The 10,050-nt window shown below is 43.1% G+C and overlaps 1 protein-coding gene across 1 annotated transcript; it reads right to left on the reverse strand.

Moving 5' to 3' along the window:
* Positions 1-1,618: 1,618 nt before the first annotated feature.
* Positions 1,619-9,556, reverse strand: TMN1 (transmembrane nine 1). Its single transcript, XM_078577853.1, has 12 exons — positions 9,306-9,556; positions 8,118-8,310; positions 7,912-8,016; positions 7,788-7,805; positions 7,613-7,707; positions 7,376-7,528; positions 7,047-7,181; positions 6,788-6,954; positions 6,396-6,490; positions 5,819-6,192; positions 3,631-3,904; positions 1,619-1,995 (listed from the first exon to the last, which is right to left on the reverse strand). The coding sequence occupies exons 1-12, from the start codon at positions 9,390-9,392 to the stop codon at positions 1,928-1,930; spliced, it is 1,764 nt and encodes a 587-aa protein (XP_078433979.1). The 5' UTR covers positions 9,393-9,556; the 3' UTR covers positions 1,619-1,927.
* Positions 9,557-10,050: the final 494 nt, after the last annotated feature.

Raw genomic sequence — 10,050 nt, forward strand, 5'->3', positions numbered from 1 at the left:
CGGCCTAGAGAGAGAGAGAGAAGGAGAGAGAGGTTCTAGAGAGAGAAAGAGAGGTGTTCTAGAGAGAGAGGCATTTTGTAGAGAGAAAGGGAGAGAGAGGCACTCTAGAGAGACCCGACCTCTCTCTCTCTCTAGAAAGAGAGGTGTTCTAGAGAGAGAGGCATTTTTTAGAGAGAGAAAGGGAGAGAGAGGTGCTCTAGAGAGACCCGACCTCTCTCTCTAGAAAGAGAGGTGTTCTAGAGAGAGAGGCGTTCTGCCGGACTTCGGTCGGGTCTCTCTAGAGAGAGGCGCTCTAGAGAGACCCGACCTCTCTCTCTCTAGAAAGAGAGGTGTTCTAGAGAGAGAGGCGTTCTGTCAGACTTCAGTCGGGTCTCTCTCCCTTTCTCTCTCTACAAAATGCCTCTCTCTCTAGAACACCTCTCTTTCTCTCTCTAGAACCTCTCTCTCCTCTCTCTCTAGGCCGCCTCTCTCTCTCTAGAGTGCCCCTCTCTCTCTTATCAGAAAACCCTTGGCAGGTCGACATATCCCGGTGATGACGTGGAATCCAGCGTGGCTTCCATGTGGGTTCCGCCAGGTCAAAATCTGGCCGAAGATCCACCTGGCAGCCACGATGGACTCCACGTCATCACCAGGATATATCGCAGACGACTTAGTGAGTTTGGGATATACCATGCCAAAAAAAAGCTAAGGTTAGCTCGCAGACTTTCGACCTGGTTTGGGCTGTACACTGATATTAACCCTACTAAAAATGATCATAAAATTATGTAGCCTTAAACTTCCTCCATGTTAGTTTCCTCCACTTTTATTTCATCCTCTTTGAATTCCTCATCATCCTTGATAACCCAACACTTCATACTCAGAAGGACGGACATAGTTTATGAAGATAATCTTCCTCTATGAAAAGCCATGATCCCTCATCATGTAAAAAAGACGCTCCCATGGAGCACTCAAGGCGCAAATAGAGGAACTGCTTTGCAAGCACTGCATATTTTCCATCTGCCACTTCACCCACCGTTTGAGCCCACTTCCCCAAACTAAGTTAGCTGACTTCAATGGCAGGAAAGCGAAGAATAATGAAGGTCTCACCTTATTCTATCCTCACTGCCATCAGATATTTGAGAAGAGATTTAGAAGCTCATCAACATGAGATTTCTCCATGTATGCAGATAGTGCATGAGTTTTCCTTGGGTATTTAGAAGAATAATTGTCAGCACAAGTTAACCACTTAAAATAGATGAAATCTAGGTTTTGCTCACATAGACATCTCCAAAACCTGCCTAACAAGTTACTGAATGGAGCTATATACCGCTATCAAGATCTTCCAACCTGACAGGGGCAAGCAGGATAAAGGGGAAGGCGAGCTCATCAAGCCGCGATGATGGTCCAACCCGATACCCCACCTCAATGACAAGCCCCGTGGACTATCCATCAATGAGTTCGGCATTGCCGGGCATAAGTTCAGTCCAGTCTGGCCAAACTTTGGTCAGATCATAATGTTCCCTAATCACAGATTATGGACGGGTCAATCAGATCAATCAGAATTTTTCAATTGCAGATTATGCATTTAAAATTCAATTGATCAGATTGAATCCTTGAACCCTACTGGAAAGAAAGGGAATGATAACGGTAAGCTGAGGAAATTCCATATCGTAGCCGTGTGTACCAATGAGAGGTGGACACGTGGCTATTCACCACTTGGGCCAAACAGTAATTTTACAGCCACAGAAGAAGCCTATAGCAAGATAGCTAATACAAAGGATTACAGAATAACAGTTCTAGAGAGAGAGAGAGAGAAGCTCTCCAGCAAGAGGAGAATAGAGAGAGAGGGGACTTCAAAAAGGTCAGAAAAAAGATATGGGCATCGAATGTTGGATTTTTTTCCTGAAGACGACGAATCACGGCCGTCCATTCCATCACTTTGGCTTCTCTAATCGCACTTGATGTTCCTGTAGATCCTCCTCACGAACATGGTAGAACCAAGATATCCCACCGCACCTGAGAGACAAGCGAGTAGATAGATAAATAGATGATGTGAGAGGAGAGAGAGAAAGAAGAAAAGGGAAAATGTGAAGAAGACAGATGACAAAAATTAAATTTTAAACAAAAATGAACACAGTCTCTCGCTCTCGCTCTCGAGCGGGAGCGGGAGCGGGAGCGGGAGCGAGAGCGGGAGCGAGAGCGAGAGCGAGAGCGGGGCGGGCGAGAGCGAGCGGGCGGGCGAGGCGGGCGGGGCGGAGCGAGAGCGGGAGCGAGAGCAGAGCGAGAGCGAGAGCGAGCGAGCCAGAGCGAAGCCGAGAGCGAGAGCGAGAGCGAGAGCGAGAGCGAGAGCGAGAGCGAGAGCGAGAGCGAGAGCGAGAGCGAGAGCGAGAGCGAGAGCGAGAGCGAGAGCGAGAGCGAGAGCGAGAGCGAGAGCGAGAGCGAGAGCGAGAGCGAGAGCGAGAGAGCGAGAGAGCGAGAGAACAAGAGAGCGAGAGAACAAGAGAGCGAGAGAACAAGAGAGCGAGAGAATGAGACCTCAAGAGAGCGAGAGAGCAAAAGAGAGTGGGAGCGAGCAAGAGAGAGAGCGAGCAAGAGAGAGAATGAGAAGCTATGGCAAGAGGTAGATACAGAGAGAAGCAAAGCCCAAGCAGATAGAGAAAAAGCCAGGTAAGGGTGGAGACAGATATTGATAAACATAGAGGAGAAAGATCTCAGAATAGAGTGAGAGGGATATAATTGAAGTCATCTGAAAGAGTAAAAGAAAGTGACTTGCGAGCACTGAAGAGTCGTTATCGTCATCCGTCAGCAATTTACGGACGAAGGATGACGATGACGAGGTGGAGATGGAGAGAGAGAGACAAGTGAAGCCTGCGGGAGAGAGAGATGGATATTCAGATTGCAGACAAGTGAAGCCTCAGGAGAGAGAGAGATAGATATGTAAAGAGAGAGAGAAGAGTGAAGTCTGTAGGTGGAGTGGGAGAGAGAGAGACAAGTGAAGTCTGTAAACGTTGAAAGAGAGGTAGATGTGAAAAGAACTGAAGTCGTGGTAAAGGGGTAGATGTACAGATATGTGATGTCTGCCCAGAGGAAGGTAGATAAACGGAAAACTGCAGTCAAAATGAAGACAGATGTAGATGAACTGAGAAGCGATGTCTTGGAGGAGATTTTGAGATGGAAAAGCAACCGAATGGGTAGAGTCCATCAGAAATGAAATTTAAAGAGAAATGATTAAATAGAAAGAGGAAGACAAATGAAAAAGAAAAGCAAAGAGCAGTAGTTATTGAGAATAACATAATTCTAAAGAGTAACGGTGGAAAGTCATAGAAAGCCGTTAAATTCAGAATGATAAGTTGAAACAAATAAATTGGACAGAGAGAGGTAGCTATAGATATATGAAAGGTTTAGAGCGAGAGAGAGCTAACAGCAGAGATTTAAATGAAACCAAATAGGGAGATTTTGGTGAAAGTGAAATTCTGAGAGCTGAATACATTTAGGCAGAGGAAGACACATGAAAATAAAGTAGACCAGCATATAGAGAAGACAATTTCTAAAAAGAGACAAGGAGGTCAGTGAAACAAGTGAAATTCAGAGTAATCATGAGATATAACATGAGGGTGTAGAGAGAGGGAGACAGTAAAAACAAGAGCTTACCGCAGAGGATGCCGAGGCCGAGGCAAAACATGAGGGTGTAACCGAAGTAGAAGCTGGTTTGGAAGAAGCCGGACATCTTGGTCTTAACGCAGAAGTAGTAGACTGAGTAGAGATAAACGTAAAGGGCGGTTGATGCTGCAGAGAAGAAGGATGTCCACTGCCAGTGGTAATTCTCCGCATTCAGCAGGAAATATGTGCCGACGATCGTCACACAGACAGTCACAATCACCAGGATCAGGAACACCAGCAGCATAAACCCGAACACGTAGTACACCTGTAACAAGTTAAATTAATCGAGATTTAACCCACCAGTAAAACACAAGTGATGGATACACAAATGCGACCATATATGTAGTGACTAATTAACAGAAAATTAAGTATGCGGTCGCTCAACAGGTTAAGGACTGTTGGGATGGAGCATGGAACCTGATCGTACAGGGTGCCTTATCTGACTGGTGGGTGTCTGAACTCATGGATATGCAACAATCCCTAATCCAGTTAAGACCTAATGACAGAGAGTAGCATGGTTGGTGTTGAAAGGTGATACAGAGGACTGAGAGAGAGAAAGGAGGGAGAAGGAAGAGCTCCTCCACTGGGCGGCGCCTTAGACAGTTGGAAAAAAAACCAACTTAGCCGGCTAGGATTTTTGGAGGCCTTTAAAGGCTCCATTACAACTTCACACGTGGGAACCACTTAAGAAGGCTCCCACGTGTGACATAGCATTAAAATGAATGTCCCACGTGTGACCACTTACAGAAGGTCACACGTGGGATATAGTTAAGAGAGAGAGAGAGGAAAATAAGAGAGAGAGAGAAGTCCTCCAAGGTGCCCAATAGAGTTCAGTACACGGTTCAACAGTTGGGCATGGACAAATGGCCCCTTCTTGGTCCAGAAGGCCAACACGCGAATCTGGGAGGGGCAAGAGGAAGACAGGTCACTAATCCGGGCATGCAGGTTCAAATGGCAACAAAGAGTCTTGCTGAAGGTGAGGATCTTTGGTTGGCTACTGGCACAAAGAAGACACAAGAGTCTTTCTCAAAAGGCTATAACTGGATACATTGTCACAATGTTTGCTATGCTCTAACGGGGAAGAAGACTGCAGTCACTTCTTCTTTGAGTGCTCATTAGCTCGCATGATTTGGGCCAGCCAGATATTATCAATGGTAAAGGTGACATTCAAGAAACTTTCTGGGACTCAGTTCAGAATTACAGAGCCAGAGGATACGATGAAGGTGGCCAAGCATTGGCGGTGTTGTGAGCAATGGTTGCATCAAAAGGACATGTTGTTCAGGGGAAGAACGACTTCTACAGATTGAGTCATGCAGGAAGAGGATGGATTAAAGGTGGCATGGCTCCAGCTGGCAACAGGTAGAGAGGGAAGGATTTGAATATGATAAAATTGATGGTGAAGGAACTGTAAGGTCCTGATGGGGGTTCACCAATTCATCAGGTGTTCACCTCTTTTATATTTCAAAAAAAGTATTACCCCGTAAATTTCTAATTTAGAATATGTTGGTGGATGATGACAAATTCATCATCCTCATCCTAAATTTTATTATCCTCATCATTATTGGAGGATGATGACAATGACAAATTTGACAGATGGACGACAAACAGTTCTTGGAAACTGCTGAAAAATGATGATGAGGATGATTAATCATCAATGAATGGATGAGGTGATAATGATGATGACGGCCCATGGAAAACAGATAACATTGACATGATTAAATGCTTATCTTGGTTTAGAAACCAATGGATTAAGGCAACGATGACGCTACTGCAAACAAGATGACAATGAAGATGATGATGAACCATCAGCTAATGAATGATGGCCACAATGATGATGATGGCTATTGGAAACCAGATGAAAATGACTTTTTTAAGAAACCGGATGACAATGATAATGACGCGGAGTCACCAACTGAAGGATGATGGTGAAGATGATGGATTCTGGAAAACCAGTGACTATGATGATGAGGATGAGTCATCAACTGATTGGCTACAGTGATGACGAGGATGACAATAATGGCTCTTGGAAACCTGATGACCACGACCATGACAATGTCAATTCATCATCATCCTCATCCATGATTATCAAGTCATATGAATAAGGGACAGAGAAAAAACACGGCAATACATTCCCAAAAGAGACAGAAAAGGAGGATGATAAAGAAGTGAACGTTCTCACCTTGTAATGCCAGAAGGACGTGAAGACAAAGTACATCTCGATGAAGATGCTGCCGAAGGGAAGGAGACCACCCATAAGGGAGATGACAGCCGGGGTGAGGTACCATTTCTTCTCCGGGATCGGGCGGGGGATGGTCTTGACACGGCAGGGGTTGTTCGGAGCACCATTCCAGTTGCGGCCAACAACAGTGCCGAGGAGGGCCAGCGGAAAGGAGATGAAAGCCCAGATGACCAGCACCACCACCATCGTCCCGAAGGGAATGGCAGCCAGAGTACCATAGAAGATGGCAATCGTGTTCAGGATGAACCCCACACCGAAGCATGTGAATGGGAACAGTGATGCGGTAAGAATCATTGCCCTTATCCAGTTCTTACCTGAAAGTTGACAAGAGAGAGAGAGAGAGATCTCAGAAAATGAGAGAAATAGGGAGAGAGAGAGAGGTCTCTGAAAATGAGTGAAATAGGGTGAGAGAGAGAGAGATCTCAGAAAATGAGAGAAATAGAGAGAGAGAGAGAGAAAATGATCTCAAACGATGTGTGAACGAGAGAAGATGAGAGACAAAGGGAGAGTTCAATACCGCCACTGCGGGAGTAGAGTCCACCACTGACATAACCGGACACGAAAGATGTGAGAGCGTAGCACACAATGAAGGTTGTGATGATCGTCCCACGCCTACGTCATAGAGAGAGAACAAGAAATAATTTCTGATGAATCACAGAAAAAGGGAGGAAGAGAAAGGTATTGAAATAAACCAGAAAAAACAGAAATAATTTCCCTCTTCAGATAAAACTGTAGATGCATCAATTGAGAAAACCAAATCGTATTGAAATCCATGGATGTGTGATTTAGCTTCAATGAAGCTTATTGGTGTCAAGGGAAATATATTTGTTCCTCCTAATGGAAAATTGATGTAGCGTTTCTAAAACAATGTTTTTAAAGGAAATTCTTTTTAAAACACAATATTCATACCCGACATATAATGTTCCAACAATTGCCAACAAGATCACGAGAAGGACAAGCAAAGACAGTTGAGCGCCAGTGCCGACAAGAGCAGAGAGAATGGCCAGACTCTGAGGAGACCGGAAGACGTCACCATGGACAAGCTTCCAACCTGATTCCTCGTTAACATCCCTTTCCTGTAAAAAATTGATATTCAGAGGACATCACAGAAAATAGCCTAAGATAAAATTCTAGAACTTTATATGAGAGCAGTTATTTAAATAATCACCAACGCCTCAAGGTCATCGTCTTCACGGGCATACTTGGCATAGTCCTTTCTAAGAGTCCTCATCAATATCATCGACACCAGACCAGTGAGGAAGATGACCATCATGAAAGAGTTGAAGATGGAGAACCAGTGAATCTATCCATGTAAAGGAAAAAACATAAGAGATCCTATTCATAAATTAAATATAATTTGATAAAAAAAGACACTAATAAAATAACACACGTGTGAAAAAAATATTAATAGAAAAGGGATGATCAAGGCACAAGAATGACAGCATAAGAATCATTCTCTAAAGAAATTGATTGAAATTATGCCGACAAATTTTCTACCTGATGCTCAAAGAAAGGGTGGTCTAGGTAAATGTCAAATCGCTGAGCAAAAGGTATATCTGTTTTCTCCCATTTGATGGAATAAGTCATGTCCAATGTTTTCCCGGCTTCCAGCAGCTTTGGCCCATCTTGAGTGAGATTGACATGAATAATCTAAAAAAAAAGGTCTTCAAGCTCTTGTCAAATTGAAAAGCTCAGATCGACATGAAATACTATATGAATGTCAGGACAACAAACCTGATCACCATTATATTCTACATGGATCGTCTTATGTGTAAAAAGATAATATTTTCTGTCTTCATTTTTATCTGTTCGGAACTCCCCAACATGGCCTGAGAATTTAACGAGGGTTACATTAATGATGTCTGATAGAAGGCAAATTAGGATGCGGATAATGGTTAGTGAAATTTACCACGCAACGGTAAGTCATCTGCTTCCCCAATATATGCAAAAAAAGAGAGTATAAAGGAGTTAACAGATCATACAACAACAAATTTCAAAGTAGAATATCGATTAATCATCAGGTGACTGCATACCCATGAAGAGCTCCAACCAATACGAATCATCAATTGCTTCGTTAAACTGCTGCACCTTATCTTCATCAAGTTTAAGTTGACAAATTGAAGCCTTCTCAACATCCTCTGTCAGGCAGATACCCAAAATAAATCCTTATGAGAAATGAGTTCTTTGAACACCTCTTGTGGGTGTCATGCAAGTAATAGATGAAAGGCGCGAGTCATACTCCTAAATTTTATAATAATTTCACTGTCAATTAGTTCGTTGCCCCCGAGAACCTCGCCAAGTCCACCCCATTTGTGGGTAGGATTCTCCCCAGGCCGGCAGAACGGAAGACTGTAATAGTTATATGTCTCCTGAGGATTGTCGTAGGGACCAACCTTGTTTACCCACAGAGTAACACGTTCATCGTCTTGGTACTGCAATAAAATAGAGAAATGAAAAGATAGCAAAAATACGGGGGAAAACTCAGAACAGCAAAAGAAATAGACAGTTGAAGGACAGATGAAGGCATCAACGTATGAAAGTTATTCAAGAAAAAAGAGAAGGTATGAGTGACGAAATGAAAAAAGAGAGCGTGTCAAGCATATCTAGGCATTATAATTGAAAATTTTCAAGAAAAATAGAAAAAAAGGAAAGTTGGCTCGGAGCATCACAGCCAAGATAAAAACAAGAAGGGGATAGAGTGAAAAATTCCCATAATTGATCAACTTAGTGTGAAATTATTCGTGTCGTGAATAATTTTAATAGCCCAAATATATTATTAGCGTCTGGACTAAATAACATCCGCACATTAACATTAAATCATAAATAGAAGGCAGCACAAGAAGATTTGAGATTTCCCCATAAGATTGAAGGGATTCAGGTATATTTGAAAGCTAGGTCTCACTCTGAAGACATTTCTGCCGCTAGACCATGAAAAAAGTGCAAGTATATTGAGAAAAATCTTATAAATAAACCTCAACTCTGACGTGAAGAAAAACGACGAAAATCGAGTATGGAGTCTGCAGATAACAGGATAAGTCTCAAAAATGCTAGCGATGAACCTCCCTACAATTACGGGCACACGCTAGTAACCCAAAAACAAGTTTGCTCAAACCTAAATCTGAATTATTTATGAGGAAAAATATAAAACTCGAGGGAAAAAAATGAGGTGCAGCCATATCTGATCCAAATAAACGTCACAAAAAAAACTAATCTGCCGCATCAACAAATATCAGCACAAACTAACATCCAGAAAACTAGCCACCAGCCATCATAAAGAAAGCGCAGATCTGAAAAAAGACTTGCACAGATCTACGCTTCGCAATGCAGTCAGCAAAACCTCGAAACTCTCCAAAAACAAAAAATAAACAGAAAATAAAACATAAAAAAACAGATTGAGCAAGAAATCGGCGTATCGAACAGCCTTCACCTTGTGATCATACTCCGATGCGCAGACGGCGACGAGGAAGAAGATGAAAGAAGCGATTCGAGCGAGAGATCCAGCCGCCGGCAGCATCGCGACCGGATCTGCTTAATACAAAGATCGACCGTGAAATTCTTCTCACCAAACTTCTCCCCCGTTCAGCTCCCCCACCCTAAGTCAGAGCTGGTAGAACAAATAGATGAGAGAAGAGAGAGAGAGAGAGCAAGAGATAGAGAGAGAAAGAGTTCCGCGTTTTCCAGATCTATTTTCTAAGCATTGTAATAAATATAAGGACGCTTAATGTTGCCGGGCCGGGCCGGCTCAGTCCGGGCCGGGTCGGCCCAGGCCGAGTTGGTTGTTCAAGCAAGGCCCGATTCACTAGGCCCGGTACATTAATGTCCTGTAAAGAGTATAGAGGTTAGTGAGTCCTAAGGTGCTACTCTTCAGATATAAGATCCCAATACGGGTATCGGATGTTGATATTCATAAGGATTTTGTTCAAATTTTACTTGGTATTAGGGAGTAGCTAACGATATTCGTATGCGTCATCCGTGATCGGATAACGTGTTATCCGTACGCTAAAAAATGTCGAACGTGAACGACATCGATATCGGATATCAATAACGGATATTGTTATGCCTTACTGAATGGATAACGGTTCCAGACATTGTTAGTGTGATAATGATATCGGATGTCTATATCATTAAGAGGATAACGAATACAATATTGGAGCGGATAACAGATTACGCAC

This window comes from Wolffia australiana, chromosome 7, assembly GCF_029677425.1.
Source record: "Wolffia australiana isolate 7733 chromosome 7, ASM2967742v1".
Classification (NCBI taxonomy): Eukaryota; Viridiplantae; Streptophyta; class Magnoliopsida; order Alismatales; family Araceae; genus Wolffia; species Wolffia australiana.

Excerpts from the sequence above, each read along its gene's own strand:
- TMN1 (XM_078577853.1), bottom strand. The coding sequence starts at position 9,392 with ATGCTGCCGGCGGCTGGATCTCTCGCTCGAATCGCTTCTTTCATCTTC. Across the intron at positions 7,529-7,612 it reads TAGAATATAATGGTGATCAG|ATTATTCATGTCAATCTCAC; the intron begins GTTTGTTGTCCT and ends CTTTTTTTTTAG. Across the intron at positions 6,491-6,787 it reads GTTGGAACATTATATGTCGG|GCGTGGGACGATCATCACAA; the intron begins GTATGAATATTG and ends TCTATGACGTAG.